General features: G+C 43.5%; 1 protein-coding gene across 3 annotated transcripts in view; it reads left to right on the top strand.

Moving 5' to 3' along the window:
• Gak (cyclin G associated kinase) overlaps window positions 1-18,058 on the top strand; it is a 59,124-nt gene that overhangs the window by 7,395 nt on the left and 33,671 nt on the right. For all 3 annotated transcript variants that reach the window (XM_055611640.1, XM_055611641.1, XM_055611639.1), the window contains exons 5-11: window positions 3,871-4,013; window positions 6,646-6,771; window positions 9,612-9,701; window positions 11,069-11,204; window positions 11,741-11,853; window positions 13,630-13,699; window positions 15,041-15,164. In XM_055611640.1, the coding sequence (XP_055467615.1) occupies window positions 3,871-4,013; window positions 6,646-6,771; window positions 9,612-9,701; window positions 11,069-11,204; window positions 11,741-11,853; window positions 13,630-13,699; window positions 15,041-15,164 (802 nt within the window). The remainder of the gene's footprint in view (window positions 1-3,870; window positions 4,014-6,645; window positions 6,772-9,611; window positions 9,702-11,068; window positions 11,205-11,740; window positions 11,854-13,629; window positions 13,700-15,040; window positions 15,165-18,058) is intronic.

Genomic DNA, 18,058 nt, shown 5'->3' with positions numbered 1-18,058 from the left:
GATGCATTAGATTTGTCAATTTGTAACATTTTCTCGTAGTTGATTTATCTTTCTTCATGGTCTTGCTTCTCTCTTAAGACAGGCTGCAAACATCAAGATCAGGAAGTGTGTGTGTGTGCGCGCGCGCACGTGTGTGTGTGTGTATGTATGTATGTATGTATGTATGTATGTATGCATGCATGCACTTGTTTTTTTTAAGGCTGGCTCACTCTGGCCAGGGCTGGCCTGGAACTTGAATCAATCAATTTTCCTGTCTTGGCCCCTCAAAGGCTGGGATTGCAGGCCTGTGTCGTTACTCCCTAAAATTATGTTTGCATCTATTGTCTGAGAGCAGGGACCTTTTCTGTTAAGAGTTGCAGACTCAAATTGTACACCTGACTAACCTTGGATTATCCAGGATGTCTCCCTAATAACTCACCCTAGCTCCCAACAAAATCCTTCACGGTTTCCTAAGTTATAGTCAGTCTGAGTTTGAGTCTTGTGACCCTTGTTTTCTGGACAGCTCTGGGCTTTTTCAGTAGAGGGTGGTGTCTGGGAACTGGGTCTAGGTACTCTGGTCCATTTCTTTACAAGCTAGGAAGGTGCCAGCTCTAGTGCTACGGCCACCAGCATAGAACTCTTGGGATGGGGAGAAGCACTGTCCCTGTGCTGGGCAGTGTAAAAGGCCGATTTGTCCAGTCTGCTACATTTTGTCTTCATGGATGCCTGTTGTTCCTCCTATATTCAATTACAAAAGAGCATTATACTCATTGGAAAAGTAAAAGCAGGACTAGCCACTGGTACTGGAAAGTCAGGTAAGGGCTCATTCCAAGGAAGACTAATTCTCCCTTTCTTAGCATTCTTTAGTTGTCTGTAGTTCTTTGTTCAGGGTTGAGCCAGTCTTGAAATTTCCCCCTTCCTTCTTAGCATGTCTATTAGTATTGTTATTGTTTGAATCTTTTTTCGTCAGCCATACTGTTTCAGTTTATGGATGTAGGTTGGCACTTCTAGAAGACACAATCTCCCAGCAAGCTCTTCCCATTCCTTTGAATCACTCTGAAATTATGTGTAAGCAAACAACACTAAATGATTCAATGGGTTGTAGTCACACACACGTCATTGCCATCATCTTAGAGGTCAGGAAATTTAGAGGGAGTAAGGAGTGAATGGAGGGGTAGTAAGGAACAGGCACAGGAGGCATGGAAGGAGAAAAGGAAAGGGGAAAGTATATAATTATATTGTAGTTTAAACTATTAAGGGGAAAAACAAAGGGGTAGAAATAATACAAAATTAGTTAGCCCCTATGAGAGTGAGGTTATCTGTGTATTTTAAACCTTAACTGTACCAAGCATGTATTCATATGGTTGTGTCCCCCTTATCCCTAATAGATGCCTGCTGTGTATAGGACCAACCCATACACACCAACATTCCAGTACTACAGCAGTCCACCTGATAAGCAGGATGTCACTGTAAGGCCGTAGTGGCAATAGCACTTATGCGGTGGCGATGAAGCTGCCATTTATGACCTCCCTCTTTTGTAGTTTATGAGATCAGAAAGCATTTGCATGATGCAAGCCTTGGTATTTGGAAATCCTGGCTTGGAAGATTTGGGCAGTATCTGTGGGAAGCTCAGTTCATTGTCTTTGCTGTTTTCAGGTGGTGGAGGGGTCGAAGGAGTGGACTCAGGTGCTGTTACTGAATAGGGTAGTGTGGGAGGCACAAGGTCCAAGCTGCCACACTTTCTCTTTTGCATATATACTTGTGTGGTATACATATTTATATGTATGTTTGGGTTATGTGCTTGAAGTTGACATCTGGTGTCTCCTCATCACTCTTCTACCTTACATAATTTTAAAGTTATTAAACCCAGAACTCAGCTTGCTCTGGGGATTTCATTTCTACCCATTGTGTACTAGGATTTTTTTTTTTTTTTCCTTTTTGCAGGCTGCCACACCCACACATTTTTTTACTAGAGTTCTAGGGATTCAAACTCTGGTCCTCATGCTTATGTAGCAGACTCTTAATTCACTGAACCAATCCCTCCATTTCATTTTTGGTAATCCAAAATTATTACGATGAGGTGAGCCAGTGTCTTAGTAGGTTTCTATTGATAGGATAAATCACTATGACCAAAAGCAACCTGAGCAGGAAAGGGCACAATCCATCACTGAAGTCAGGGCAGTAACTCAAGGCAGGAACCTCGGGGCAGGGCTAGCTGCAGAAGACACTGAGGAATGTTGCTTGTGGGTTTGCTTTTTATGTAACCCATGACCATCTGCCTAGGGGTGGTACCACCCACAGTGGACTGGACCCTCTTATTAGTTTAAAAACTACTCCCACAGACTTGCCTACAGGCCAAGCTGATGGAGACCATTTTTCAGTTCATATTCCCTAGTTAACTCTGGTTTCTAATAAGTTGACCTAGTTAAACCTAGTTAACTCTGGTTTCTAATAAGTTGACAAAAAACTAACCAGCACAGCTGAGAAACTCATGTTTTGGAGGGTATTTTCAGGGTCTATCTTTGGGAAGACACAGATGAACAACAGTTTGCTTAAAGGTGAACATTTCTCTGCTAGACAGGGCTTGCTGGATTTGGGGTAGAGTTGCCTGGCCCCTGAGAAGTTGGGGAACTCCCCTTCCTATGCCGGTCAGAATTTACTAAAGGCAGCTTTGAAGTGCTAGGTTGGGCCATGAATCTTTTCTTTAAGTTAATCTTTTCTGTTGCATCCATTAGATGCCCTCCATCCATCCATTATCATGAGTAGGTTAAACCTCCATGTGTGCATTGTCACACACACCCACACTAATTTTTTTAGAGATGAAATTAAAATATGTATTAAAAACTTTTATGTATATGCAGATTTCACCTACCCGAATATATGTGCACCACATGTGTGCCTAGTGCCCAAGATGGTTAGAAGAGAAAGGATGTCAGATTCCCTAGAGCTGGAGTTACGGATGCTTGTGAACTACTGTGTGCGTGCTAGAAACCAAACCCAAGTCTTCTGCAAGACCAAGTAGGCCCTTTTAACTGCTGAGCCACCTCTCCAACCACCAAATAAATGTTTAAAGTAATTTTGTGGGTTGTTACAGTGGCATATACATATAATCCTAGCATCCAGGAAGTTAAAGCAGGAGGGGGGGTCAAGGTTTTGAAACTGTAGCTCAAAACAATAATAATTAAAAAAAAATCTCCTAATTCTTACCAAGAAAGAACTATTGAATGGGCCAGTTAACATTATGATCAGTCTGGCATAAAGCGTAGGTGGGCATATCTGCTCCTGCCCCTTGGAGACTGCTCCTGTTTCAGCAGGGACCTTGTTTCTTTGGAGGACCCCTGTTCCTCTGGTTTTGTGTAGATTCCACGAATCAGGTATGGTAGGGGCAAGAAATGGTTTAATTCTGCCGGATTTGAGAGCTAGAATGGAGCTGCCAGCAGGGCATGATGTAGTCTGAACTGGGTAACTGTAGCGTAGGGTCAGGGTTTCTGCTCTGCCTGTGCTGTGCTGTGGACATGAGCCTACAGCTTTTGCTTTGTGATCACTGCCTGTGTACAACTATTAGGACTTTTCCCTGCCTTCAGGGCTTTCTCATATGATTGCTTTTTGCTTCTTGTTTTGTCCCAGGGATGTTCATGCCATCTCCTGCCCCACCCTCTCCAGAGCAGGGGTGGTCCTCATACCCAAAGTTATAAGGATGCCTTTTATTTGCCTTCCTATGGAAGTTGGAAGGATGACTGGAGTGGAACTGATTGGGTATGCATCCCAAATAAGGCCTTAGAGATGCTACTCCTGCCTGGGCTGCCATACACAGAAACAGACCAAACCTATTAAGAAGTAGGGTGTAGCATTCTTAGCCCCAGGGTGACTAAATTCACTTGTCTCCTTTAGGACAGCTGGTGGAGTTTCTCAGGAGAGGTGAATGTAAAGGCCCCCTGTCCTGCGACAGCATTCTGAAGATCTTCTACCAGACATGCAGAGCAGTGCAGCACATGCACAGGCAGAAACCACCCATCATCCACAGGGACCTCAAGGTACCAGCCGGGCTGCATTGCTGTGTCTTCACACACTCTTCTCCTGCCTTGGGATAGCTCCCTACTTGTCTTTGTGCCCCTTGTGCCTGGTCAGAGCCCAGAGCTCTGCTCAGCAATATTATCCTGTCATGCTAAGCTTCTCAGTTGTCTTCCTCACAGAATTGGGGGCATCTAGGTGCAGTTCTGACCTGGGTGGGGAATCGTTTATGTGGAAAGGCTTCTGTTGTGCATCTCTAACTGCAGGTGGAGTAAGTGTACCACAAACTACCTGAGGGCGGTACCTGCCTGTCTGGAATTGCTGTGTGTAGCTTGTGTAGCCTGGCTGAAGAGTGTAGTCATATGAATTTATTTCACTTTTTTCTGTTATTAATGAAGTTGAGTGTTTATAGCTACCAGCACCTTATTCTTAAGTTTCTTTTCATTTTTGCTTTTTTTTTTTCCTCCTATTATGTTGTATTTGCTTATATATTTGGCTCACTGGAATTCCTGGTATATTGAACAAAATCTTTAAGGTTGTATTGCCGTGGCCTATTGTCTTTTTAACCAAAAAAAAAAAAAAAAAAAAACAAAACTGGATTGGTGAGGAAGGCCAGCAGGTGAAAGCATTTTCTACCAAGCCTGATGTCTTAGTTACTTTTCTGTTGCTATGAAGAGACACCATGACCAAGGCAACATATAGAAGAAAGCATTCAGTTGGAAGGGTTGGTTATAGTCTCAGAGGGTGAGTCCATGACCATCATGGTAGGGAGCATAACAGCAGGCAGGCACGGTGCTAAAGCAGCAGCTAAGAGCTTACTTACATCCTGATCCTCAAGTTAGAGGCAGAGGTGGGGGTTGTGGGGAAAGACTAGGAGAAACAGAGGCTTTTGAAACCTCAAAGCCCACCCCCTGATAAATAAGACCACACCCCCTAACCCTTCCTAAAACATTTCTACCCACTAGGGCCAACTAGTCAAATATATGAGCCACTGGGGGCAGTTCTCATTCAAACCACCTCACCTGACAACTTCGAGCTGATTCCTAGGCTTCACGAGGTAGAAGGAGAGAACTGCCACTCAGAAGTTGTTCTCTGACCGCCACAAACATGTTGTAGCATACACCCTTTTAGACAAAATGAACACACACATACATACTTAAGCTTGCAGACAGTGTGATAGAAGTTATTGTTGGTAGTGGTGGTGGGTAGATGTGTGTTAGGAAAAAAGAATATAAAGAGTAAAATTAATGGAGAATCAGTCACTTGCCCAGTGAGGTGTCTGTACAGGTGATGCTTGTAACCTTCTGCTTCAGGAGCTCCAAGGGCCAGCTACTCCTAGTCACTGCTTGCTATGAAACAGGCACATCAGTGTGCTTATATACCTCGTGTGGCATATCTGATGTGTGCAGCAGCCACTGCCTGCTTTCAGTGATCGTGGTCTTAGTTTTGTTGATGCTGTGCATTGTTTTCTGTGTTGGTAGTGTCATTTGAATGTACCTGTGCCTGTGCATTCTTTTGTGCCTGTTTGTTTTGTTTTTGCCCAGTGCTATTATGTTTAGATCCATCCATCTTTCTGTGTAGCCTTATCTCATGGAATATGCATTTTTTATTATATATCTTTCTGCTGTGGACAGCATGGCACATCTGTTTTACCTTTCTTGTTTGTAGCTGACTGTGTTAGCCTGTGTCCTAAGGACAACCCCATCTGGCTTGTCCATGTTGCAGGTGACCTCTGTGGTTAGAGATACATGCATCTAACTCTTGAGTGTTCTAGAGGCACACAAGCTCTGTGATTCTTCCCTTTGCCAGCCTATGATATTACAGACACTTCAATCTTGACAGATCATACTAGTAGATACGGTTTGTTTACATTTTCATTCTGCAGGTTCCTACTTCCCTAAATCGCTGAATTTCACTAGAATTGCTATGACTTTTCAGCATGGTTGATAGACTTTCAGGGAAGAGCCAGACTAGGAATGGCTGGCTGGCTGCTGACCTGTGTTTGGACACTTTACTCTGATGTAGATGATGAAAGCATAGCATACTTAATGTACCTAGAAAGAGGAACAGGATGCCAGTAAAGCTATGGACTGGAATTAGGATTACATGTATTTTTATGACTCATGTATTTAAAATTTGGCTGGGTGTGGTTGTACATGCCTGTAATCTTAGCATTTGGAAAACAGGCAGGTAGATCTCTGTGAGTTCAGGGCTAGCCTAATATACATAGTGAGTTCCTGACCAACCAAGGCTACATGGTAAAACCTTGTTTTTAAAACAAAACAAAACCAACAAAGAACCTACCTCGATCATTTTAAGGAATTCTGCACAGGAAGTCTTTTTCTATCTTTGTTAGATTTATTCCTGAATTTATGATAAATAATGTAGATATAAGTAGCATATTTTATTCTTTTGTCTTCTGACTTTTCTGAAGGTTCATTGTCTCTTATTAAGTTATCTTTTTGCTTGGTGGGTGGTTTTTAACTTCAAAACATTTTATAGTGGCCCCTAGCAACCAGCAGCCTGGACCTTGGTGCAGAGGATTTTTCTGATAAGGAACTGGTCATGACTGATCTTTCTGTTTGTCTTTCTTTGCTGAATTTAGGCTCCATGTGCACACAAAGTTCATAAGACCCGTACTTTGAAATTTTGCAGGTTGAAAACTTACTGCTTAGTAACCAGGGGACCATTAAGCTGTGTGACTTTGGCAGTGCCACAACCATCTCCCATTATCCTGACTACAGCTGGAGTGCTCAGAAGCGAGCAATGGTGGAGGAAGAGGTGAGGCATGCATTTGAGTCTTATGCATGCAACTTCTTAGGAAGTTGCTTCTCAGGTCCTTTCCCTCTTGTACTCTGTGTACACCCTCTGAGTCTTCAGGTACAAGCCTGAGTATGGCTTTATAAGTAAAGATTCCTAACAGATTACCTGGTGTTGTGTCCTGGGAGCATCATTTTCCTCCTGGCTGTACTCTGCTACATTGTGGCCACAGATTTAAACAGAATAGAGAATTCATTTTATCTCATGCTCCTCTTATCAACCTGCCTTTAAATGTCTTCATCCTGCTAACTTCTTTTTTTTTTTTTCTTTTAACTTTAGTTAATATCTGGTGGTGTCACACACTCTAAATAATTTGTTTTTATTTTATGTACATTGGTGTTTTGACTGAATGTATGTCTGTGTGAGGGTGTTGGATCCCCTGGAACAGGAGTTACAGACAGCTGTGAGCTGCCATGTGGGTGGTAGGAATTGAACCTGGGTACTCTAGAAGAACAGCCAGTGCTCTTAACCACTAAACCATCTCTGCAGCCCCATTAAGCTATCTCTCAGCCCCCTTCTAATTTCTTATAATTATTTTTATTGCCTTAAATATGTACAACAAATATTATTTAACATTTTAAGTGAGATTTCAGTAGCATTAAGATTTTTCACATTATTGTAAAGCCATCTTCAGAACTCGTCTGTTGTTCTAAACATAGAAAATTTTTTAAAGTCATTTAGAGGACTAAAGATGAACACTTGCTTAGCCTGAGCAAGGTCCTAAATTCAATCCCTAGTGTAAAAGAATTGTTTCGAAACATTCTTTGTTGTGAGGCCCACAGCTTGGTTAATGTGGCTCCTGTCCCTGCAGAGAGGCTGCATCCTCAAAATGTATACTTAATTCCACAATGGCTGGTGTTTCATAGAATTTACATGAATTGCATGTACAAAGTGGTACAGAGCAGAGGAATGGCCACAGTGCTCAGCAGAGAGGTCCGAAAGTGTAAAGATAGGTGAAGAAAGGTGAGGAGGCCCTCTTGTTGCAGAGGGGCCAAGATTCTGAAAGTTGGCCCTGTATTCTAGCCTGTGAGGTGCTGCAGGTGAAGTGTCAAGGCCAGATTGCCTTTCCCAGGAGGACGCTTGCTTCTAGGGCTACAGCTGTGGAGGAAGAGGCATAGCTCCCTTAACATACTGCCAGCCAGGGACGCTTATGTTCATTGCTTAACATGATGCAGGCCTTATTAAAGACAGGGTTTCTGGGCTGTTTGTTCCCCGCTCCTCTATGTGAGGGGCATTCTCAACGCTGTTAGGAGTATGAAACCCAACAAGAATGCTGGCCAAAGCTTAGGAGGAAAGCCTTGCCCTTGCTAGTCAGTGTTTGTCCCACCTCATAGGCCACTGTGTATGATTGAGTTTTCAGTGTGTCAGGGTTGGCAGCCACCACCACTGTAGGTTGAAACCATTCAGATTAGTGTTTATTTGGATCATCAGTCCAGTCCAGTTTTCTTTTCTGGTGTCCTACCTATCTGTGATGTATGGATGTAGTTCTACGTCTCCTTCATTATGCCTGCTTACTGTGTGTAGATCTCGGCTCGGTCCTCCTAGCTTCTGGTGTCCTGATAAGTCTGCTTCAATAGTAATGACTCTTCTTAATCTGTGATTGCTGTCTGCTACTGACTGTAGTACTGTGCCCATCACTGAAGTGGGAGGCCCAGAACCTGCTCATGTGTTTGTTGTTAATAAGGACTTAGAGCTAGGTGGGATGGCATGCACCTTTAATCCCAGCACTCAGTAAGGCAGGCGGATCAACGTGAGTTCAAGACCAGCCTGGTCTACAAAGCAAGTCCAGGGCAGCCAAGGCTACACAGAGAAACCCTGCCCATAAATAGATAGATAGATAGATAGATAGATAGATAGATAGATAGATAGATAGATAAAGACAGACTTGGATACCATTCTTTTTTCCCCATGGTCACAATTCAGTATGTGTTTATTTTGGGGAAATGTCCCAGATTTACTTCATAAGGCTACACAGAGAAACCCTGTCAATAAATAAATAGATAGATAGATAGATAGATAGATAGATAGATAGATAGATAGATAGATAGATAAAGACAGACAGGCTTGGATATTATTTTTTTAAATAAATAGATAAATAAATAAATAAATGCAGACAGACTTGGACACCATTTTAATAAATAAATAAATAAATAAATAAGTAAATAAGTAAATAAATAAATAAATAGATGCAGACAGACAGGCAGACTTGGATACCATTTTTTTTTTCCCATGGTCACAATTCAGTATGTCTTTATTTTGGGGAAATGTCCCAGATTTATTTCATAAGGCTCTTGGATTCTTTTGACATTACCATCTGGTATGGTTTTAATGTGGTTTGTTTTCTCCAAACTTAGTCAGAGCTTAATCCTCATTGTGAGGTCACCGTAGTGTGGAGTCTTTAACTGTGGTGTTTAGAGATGGGTTCTTTTAGAAAGGGTTAGGGTTAGACAAAGTTAGCAGGATGGAGCCCGGTGTTGGAATTTTGGTGACTTTCTGAAAGAGAGAAACCAGCATACACATGGGCATTACCAATGAGTGGATATTTTGACTTGATTCTTTTATTAATCCGGGGTGGCTATGAGAGATTAAATCTCTGTAAGGAAAATGGTAGTGCAGCATTGTGTGGCCAGATGTATGGCCATAGGTCCCCCAGAGCACAGTGAGAAGAAAAGTCACTACTGCTGGCCTTTAGTGGGGAGCTTAGAAAGTTGTAGGGCCTTGTTAAAATTAAAAATGATGCTTATATGTAACTTACCCTGAAATGTATGCTTTTTTGTTGTTGTTTTGTTTTTTTTTCCCAGATCACAAGGAACACCACACCCATGTATAGAACACCAGAAATTGTAGACCTGTATTCCAACTTCCCCATTGGCGAGAAGCAGGATATCTGGGTGAGGCTGGAGTGGTCAGTTGGGTCATGGGTGGAGTTACAGAGGCCTCTACCCTGTCTGTCTTAGGCCCTCATGTCTCATCAGCTCCCTTCTCTTACTCTTTTCCCTTTCCTTCACCTTTATTTTCTCACTTGTAACTGCTTCTAGCAGAGGTGAACTAACAGCAGTTGGAAGGGGCTGGAGAGATGGCGTAGTGGTTAAGGAAACTTGTTGCTCTTGCCAAGGACCGAGGTTCAATTCCCAGTGCCCACATGCTGGTTGACAATCATCTGAAAACTCCAATTCCAGATGATCTAATGCCCTCTTTGACCTCCAGGAGCACAAGACATGCACATGGTGCACAGACATACATGCAAGCAGAATGTTCATACACAGAAGGTAATAACTCTTTTTAAAAATCACTTGAAAGAAAACAAAAAAAAATTAGTTGGAGTAATAGTATAACTAACTCAGCACAGGCATCAAATTGCAACACAGATAATTTCTGTACTTGTTCTACTTCTGGGGTCTTGAGTTCTAGACCCAGGGATGTCTCTGCGAGGATATGTAAATGCCTTCTCCCGGACTATATCCTCATCTGCCACAGCCATCCACTTTTCCTTCAGACCAATACAGTTGACATAAGAGACCTACATGACCTCAAAAGGTCTGTCCCCATGTGCAGTGAGCAGTCAGTTTCCAAGAGGATGCCCCTGGGCCATTCTTAGGTCAAGTCATTACTGACAAGTTGATGCTGTCTTTGTGCCAGATGTAGTGTCAGGCACCATAAGGTGAGGCTCAGCCTAACATATCCACCTCTTCTGTTCCTTCTGGACGCCAGTAGCAGTCACAGGTCGTTTTGCCTGTGCTTCTAACTGACTGACTATATGCCTAGCTTCCCACAAACTCCTCCTGGGGTTTGATCAGCTTCCTAGAACAGCTCAGAAAACTCAGGTCATCACGTATATGTGTTCATTACTTGACTGTAAAGGATAATATAATGGATACTGATGGAGGCATTCGTCAAGCCTGTAGGAGAGGAGGGGGAGCCTCACTGCTCTACCAAGGGGCGCCATCCTCTAAGATCCTGAATCTGCTCACCTGTCTTAAGAGCTCACATGAATCTTGGAAGTTGCATTTTGTGGAGACTTCATGGTTGATTACAACATTGGTCAGGGGCAGTCAGCTTAACTGTCATTTCATCTGCCCTCCAAGAAGTTGAGGCCTCTGATCCCAATTTTGTCTTGGTCTTTCTGGTGACCTTCCCTTTTTTTTTCCTTTCATAATCCCTCCCCACTCTGAGCACTCAGCCTCTGTTCTCCCTGCATGTTCTTATTCAATCTTTACCCTGTCCCTCACACCCTGCTCCCCATTTCTTTTCCCCATAGGCACTGGGATGCATCCTATACCTGCTATGTTTCCGGCAGCATCCTTTTGAGGATGGAGCAAAACTTCGGATAGTCAATGGGAAATACTCCATTCCTGTGAATGACACTCGTTACACAGTCTTCCATGACCTTATTCGTAAGTTCCTGTTATGAATTTGCTTGATGCAGACACTTGAGATAAACTTTCCTGTTCTTTTTTTAGGTGCTACTCACCAATTGGCTATTCAGTTCCACATTTACCTCCATTTCTGCTGTTCTGACACCATTCTAATGGGGCTTTTCCATGGAGTTGCTCACCTGCTCTTTTGATAAGCTTATGGTTTTCAGAGTGGCTACTTTTGATAGGCTTCTTTAATTTATTTTTTTCTTTTCTTTCTCTTTCTCTCTCTCTCTGAGACAGGGGTTCTCTGTGTAGCCCTGGCTGTCCTGGAACTCACTTTGTAGACCAGGCTGGCCTTGAACTCAGAGATCTGCCTGTCTCTGCCTCCCAAGTGACTTGTTTAATTTCTATGGTCATCATTCTGTCATTCTCTCCTTTGCTTCTGAAGTCAGCACTGTGGGTAAAGTGTGATCTTTGTTCTGTAACCTCTGGAATAGCAGGAGGTGCTGTCCAGCCTAGGCCCAGAGCTGTGGTTGATAATGGGGCTAATTCATGCTACTGTTTTGCCTAAGGTGCCATGCTGAAGGTCAACCCGGAGGAGAGGCTGTGCATTGCAGAAGTGGTCCGACAACTGCAGGAAATTGCAGCAGCCCGGAATGTGAACCCCAAAGCCCCCATTACAGAGGTAAGGACATGAGGCTCCACTGGCCATGCCGAGGCCTTCAAGGCATTAGCCTGAGGCTTCTCCATCTTGTCTGACTGAAGTCACAGACCCTCACAGGCTCGTGGCTGCCATACCAAGCACTCCTATGGGCCCTGGCTCAAGTGGTCTCAAACTCTGGACAAGCTCACCCAGATGAAACAAAGGTTCACTCTATCGTACCATCTTGAAGGTTGTTTTGTTTTATGTTTTGTTGTTGTTGTTTTGTTTTGTTTGTTTTGTTTTCTGGCTTCAGGTGATGATTGTTACTATCTACATCTCATAGTTTCTGGGGTCACATACCCAACCATGGCCCTGTGATTGCATTCTCGGCTCAACACGGGTCCAGTGCACATACTTGCTGGCAGTATTCTGCCTTACAACTGTTGCACTGAAGCACTCTATGCTGTGTACTGAGAAAAGCAGGCAATCCGAGAAAGCATTGTTGCATGTCGTCCAAAAGGCCTTCTTAAAGCAGCTGTAGGTCTAGCCCATACCTTCAGGGCACAAGCAGGTCCTTGGGCATCTTTAAGAGTCTAACATCCATGTCCACTTTGCTATGCCCAGCTCATGGCTCAGGCCAGACTCTACTGTCCAACCTTCTGGTTCATTCCTGAGGTGAGGCCTCTTCTGAATCAATCTGCAGAGATTGGATGTCTAGTTCTTGTTTTGTCAGCTTTCTGTTTGTTGGTTCTTTTACCTCTGGAAGCAAAGCTTCCTAGCGGCAGCTGATATTGGACTAGTTAGGAGGGTGAGTAAAGTTTGTGCCGCTGAAGGGGAAGGGTAGAATACAGAAGAGAGGAAATTTGGAGATACTGGTCTGAGTCCTCATCTGTGGATAGGGATTCTCAGAGAAGTAGTGGATAGAAGAGGTCTGTGATTCCTTTAGGGAAACCTGCTGATAAGACCCTTTCTGTTGGCACTAGGGAGATCCCAAAACTAGGAACAGTTTTAAGAATTCAGGTGCTCTGAAGATTGCAGGTGATAAAGATGGCTTTTGACAAGATTCTTTGGGGATCAGGTTGATAGTAATGGGTCAGAGGGACAAAGAAGATATTTGGAAGTGAGGGTTGCTCTATGGCAGGGATGCCTGGGGCCTTGCCTGTTACCTTTGGGCTTTTGCAGAAGTGTTTGCTGACTGTCTTGGAGACCACTGTCTTGGAAGGTAGAGAGCAGCTTTGTTCTTCATTGAGTGTCAGGAAGAAGTGCTGCTGGCCAGTGAAAACATCAAAAGTTTATGATTGTAGTGCTTTGGAACCTGTGAACACTGTCTCTGTGCTAAACTAGCTCTTTAGACATTATTCACTGTGGGCTGAGTTCGAGGAATAATGCAAACTTGGTCCAAGGAGTTGTTAGAAGAGCCCCACACAGTGCTAGAACCACAGGTGTGGAGGTTCTGAACTGCACACCGAACACATTTGCTCAAGATGGCTGAGTGGGTTGGGAGGAAATGAAACAGGAGGAACAGATTCTGTGTCCATAAAATTTTGTTTATGTCTTGAATAGGTAAGGATGTTATTATTTAAGTGATAATTACTCCCTAGGTTACCCTGAATGTTGTTTTAGAGCTGTGAATGGAATATTTGTTTTATTTCTAGCCCTGCCTGGGCTCCTGGGAATTTATTACCCTTGCATATGGGAGTAAAGCAGATAGAGGTCTACCACTTAGTAAAAACTAAGCTGAGGGCACAATGCTGAGTGCAGGTATAAACTAGCTCTGGCTTTTGTATGAAGCTGATGCCATGCTTTTGAATCTTACAGCTACTGGAGCAGAATGGTGGTTATGGGAACTCAGGACCTTCCCCCGGGGCCCCTGTGAACAGCAGTGGAGGTAAATGCCCTAAACCTACCCACTGGTCTTTCCCCACTCTACTCTTCTGTTATTTACTGGGTACTCAGTATGCATCTTAGCTATCAAAATCCTGTTCCTGGTGGGTTTTTCAGCTGGTAGTTGGCTCTACCATTCTATGGAACTCATGGTTCTTTTGATCTGTGTACTCAGCGTAGAATGCAGGATTTGACAGGGTGTTTTGACTCAAAGCAACCAAGAGAAGGGTTGTCAGGGCAAAATCCAAGGGACACTAGCCTGAACCACCAGTTAGCCCTGTCCCATAGGAGTTATATTAGCACTTCACAAAGTAAGGGTTAACTCAGCTACATTCAGAATATAATGGGATAAGTTTTCCAGGTGTGGCTAACCATAGTCTTTAGCTCTTCTGGAGGTTTTACTGTATCCTCACCATCTGCACAGTTCAAAGCCTGTATAAATGATTCTTCTTAAGGGAAGACCTCCCAGAAATAAGAGTATGAAGGCCAAACCTGCTTTAGACAGGTTAGCGGGTAATACTTTATGGTCACAGGACACTAGAGGAGCCTACTGGGAGCAGAGGAGATGAGGTCATAGGAGGTGGGGGAAAGTGGGAAGGATTGAGGGCTATTTCTACTGGTTTGAGAAAGCCAAGCCACAGTCAGTGGCTTTCCCTCTTATGTGGAATGGCTGCCTTTAGAGTACCAATGAGGGAAAAGAGGACTCTGAAACAGAGATCTGGTCATGGACTGACTGTAGGATGAGCCGTTTCTTAATATCCTTTTTGAGATGTCAAGGGCTAACTTGAGTCCTTCTCTAGATCTTTGTTTCCTAGAGAGGAGGCTCTTGTCTCCTGTGGTTGGCCTCCCCAGTGTCTTGGTATTTCAGGTCCTTACTCTGTCTGCCTGGAGTATGTGGTATAATTGTAGACTATGGAGAGTGGGTTCTGGGTGTCCACTTCTACATCATGCTATGTGGGTTCACTGTTTGTGAAGCTGTTCAGAACCCTACATATGTGTTAGCTCTGCAACCAGAGTCTTAGAGGGCCTCTCTCTCTGTGGTCTCAGAGTCCACTTTTGTGGGCTTCACCTGCACTCACTTTAGAAAGAGAATTGTGTCCTGCAATTACTACTTTGAGACTTTGTCCCACAATTGGTACAGTTCTAGGAGAGGCTGGGTTTGACATGTGTTCATGTAACCCTCTGTGCCTACATTGGCCATTCCTTGTGTCTCTGAAATGGCTGGAAACAACAGGCTAGTACTTGCTATTGGGAAAGAGGGCTCACTGGTAGGTTTGAGGGAATCCGGGGAAGCAATGAGGCTTCTGGAGACATATTCTTGACCTACTGTGGTTCTTTTCTGTAGCTTTGGCTCTGGCAGAGTATGACCAGCACTATGGTGGGTTTCTTGACATCCTACGGGGCGGGACAGAACGGCTCTTCACCAACCTCAAGGATACTTCCTCCAAGGTCATCCAATCTGTGGCTAAGTAAGTGTGAATAAGTGTGAGGGCTGTCCTAGCCTGTTCTTTGCCTGTGTGGAGATTCCTCAAGGCAATGTTAATGTTGTCACTTTCTGTTAGGGTGGGGCCAGATATAGAACCTGGAACCTTGTCTTAGCTTGCATTCTGTTTCTGTGATAAAACACTGACCAAAACCAGTGTAGATAGGAAAAAGCTTATTTCAACTTACAGATTATAGTTCATCATCAAGGGAAGCTAAGATAGGAACTCAAAGCAGGAAACGCTGGGGGTAGGAACTGAAGCAAGCAGAGGCCCTAGAGGGATGCTGCTTACCTTGCTCAGCCAGCTTTCTTATGTAGCTCAGGACCTCCTGCCCACAGGCCAATCTTATAGAGACATTTTCTCAATTGAGCTTTCCTCTTCACAGATAACTCCAGTTAGTGTCAAGTTAGGGAAAAAAAGGAAAAAATAAAAAATAAAAATAAAATAAAAATTAAAAAACCTAACCAACCCGAGCCTGAGGCCCCAGTGCATAGGACCCTATACAGAACTGGCTTTGTGCAGCATCAGCTCAGGATCTCCTTAGCTCTGCCAGTATCTGGCATGATGGTGCTGTTCTTTTTCTTTGGTGTTAAATAAATAAAGCAATTGCAGGGCAAAGTGATACCTTCCAGCATTCCAGCATACTCTCGTTATTAGAAGTCAGTCCCCATGAGACTGGGCCACAGTGGGTGTGAATATCTGCTTAAGAAAGTCAAATCTCCTGGTGTGGTGGCTCACGCCTTTAATCCCAGCACGCAGGGGGGCAGAGGCCAGCCTGTTCTACAACGTGAGTCTAGGACAGCCACGGCTACACAGAGAAACCCTGTCTCAGCAAACCAAAAAGAAAAAGTCACATCATGGCCCAAAAGCCCTGGTGAGTGTCCCAGAACACAGCATGCGTTGAAGGTTATTCCATCAGCTTTCTGGTGGGAATTGTGGCTGAGATGTGGACATTCTCGGTTCTTGTCATTATGGATGCTCCTGATGCCCCAGGATGGCTGCTGCTGTAGTAAGCACCTTTGGATCACAGTGCTTGTAGTCTGTAAACACCTATAGCTTATGAAACATCCTGTCCTTTCTCTGTTGGTGATTGTTTTATGTTCGTAGCCTGAGTAGTTGTATGTCTGCCTGTGCCAGGCAGGGAGTGCACATGAGTGCTGCATTTTGGAGATGCAGAAGTGTGAGCATGTGTGAGCATGTGCCTTTTGCCAGGAAGGTGTGCTTACACCGCTAGGCATGCCCACACTTTTGACACTGTGCCATGAACTCTGACTTCATTAGGCTTCTTTGAAAGAACTGGTAGAATACAGATTGCATATTTATATGTGGGGTTTATTAGATTGATTTATAGGCTGTAATCTGGATATGCCAATGAAAACTGTCTTGTGACAGAAAGGCCAAGAACCCAATAGTTGTTTAGTCCACATTGCAAGAAGTCGAATGAAGCAGTCACTCCAGTATCACCACTTGGTTCACTTGGCTCTGCCTGCCTTTCTGAGTCTAGACTCAGGCATAACTTTTCCTTTCCTGCGCCAGATGTTTTCCAGAGCTTTCTTAAGTCCTTTGGGCTTCTTCACTTTCCGTAAAGCTCTGCTCCCCACCATGTGACTGCTCATTTGCCATGCTGCTAACCTTCATGCTGCATTCAAGTGGCATGGCCCTCTTTCTTGCAACTGTGGTTCTATAATAAATTTTAAAACAACAACTCATGATGTTTTAAGTAAGTTTATAATTTTGCTCACAATTTTCTTTGGCTACATATAACAGGATGGGTTACAAAGTAGACATAGCTGATAATAGTTACACAAACTCCTGTGTTTATTAAATTGATTTACAAGTAGCAGTAAATACTTTCATTTTATTATTATTATTATTATTATTATTATTATTATTATTATTATTATTATTATATCAGTGAAAATGTTCAGGTGTAGTGACAGGTGGCAAAGGTGACCTCTTCAGGCTCTCTTGGTTACCTGAGGCTGCTTGATGTCTTAGAAGCCAAGGTCTGGACCACTCTTGTCTGTGTTGGGTCAAATCTAATGTGTATATCCTCGAACCTCTGCCCAGAGCTGAACTGTCAGCGTCCCTGGACTTTCCCTAAACAGGCTAGAGGTTAGGGAATAGCGTGTGTGGAGCCCTAAATGATACCCAGTACCCACTGTGTTAAGTGTCTTGTATGTGCTTTCCTGTACCTGACCTGATGCTGGGACAACCTGAAGGGACAGCTAGGATATTTTTTGTGTCATCATCTGCTGCATATTTGTACCCTTCACTCTGTTTACCTTTGTAGCCTTGATTGGTTTGAAACTCACTGTGTAGACCAGGCTGACCTTGAATTCACAGAGATCAGAAATCTGCCTGTGTCTGCCTCCGGGGTGCTGGGATTAAAAACATTTACCTTTGATGCCTGTTATCTTGGTTACTATTGGGTTATTAATTGTTTTTGTGAAGAAACAGATTGGAACTAGTTAGTGCTGATCTGTGGCCCATCTGTTTAAGGGCCTTTCCCCACAGAAATTTAAGCACCGGATAAAGCTTTACTTTAGTGCATACTGTTTGTTGTCTCAGGGAGCCCTTAATACCGTAAGTTGACCTGTCTTAAATAGGTTCAAATGACATTTTTAAATGTTAAGATTGCCATAATCAGATTTTATATCAGTGAGTTCATAGTGTATATCTGTTCTTTTTTCCACCTGGCTTTCTGTGTTGACCCTATGTTGATTCTGCTGATACAAAGTGTGCATACCTCAGCTCTGTCTCTCACTTTCCTGTCAGACTTCACTGTCCAGCTATAGTGTGGTACTCAAAGTAATTCTGCAACGTTTACCTCCCTTTCTCCTCCTTTCCAAGGTAACTTGGCTGTTCTGGCAAAAGTT

The sequence above is a fragment of the Psammomys obesus genome, unplaced genomic scaffold (genome assembly GCF_907164565.1).
Source record: "Psammomys obesus unplaced genomic scaffold, mPsaObe1.curated_primary_1811, whole genome shotgun sequence".
Classification (NCBI taxonomy): domain Eukaryota; kingdom Metazoa; phylum Chordata; class Mammalia; order Rodentia; family Muridae; genus Psammomys; species Psammomys obesus.
The sequence above is the reverse complement of the archived record's forward strand: the minus strand, read 5'-3'. Positions and strand labels throughout refer to the sequence as shown.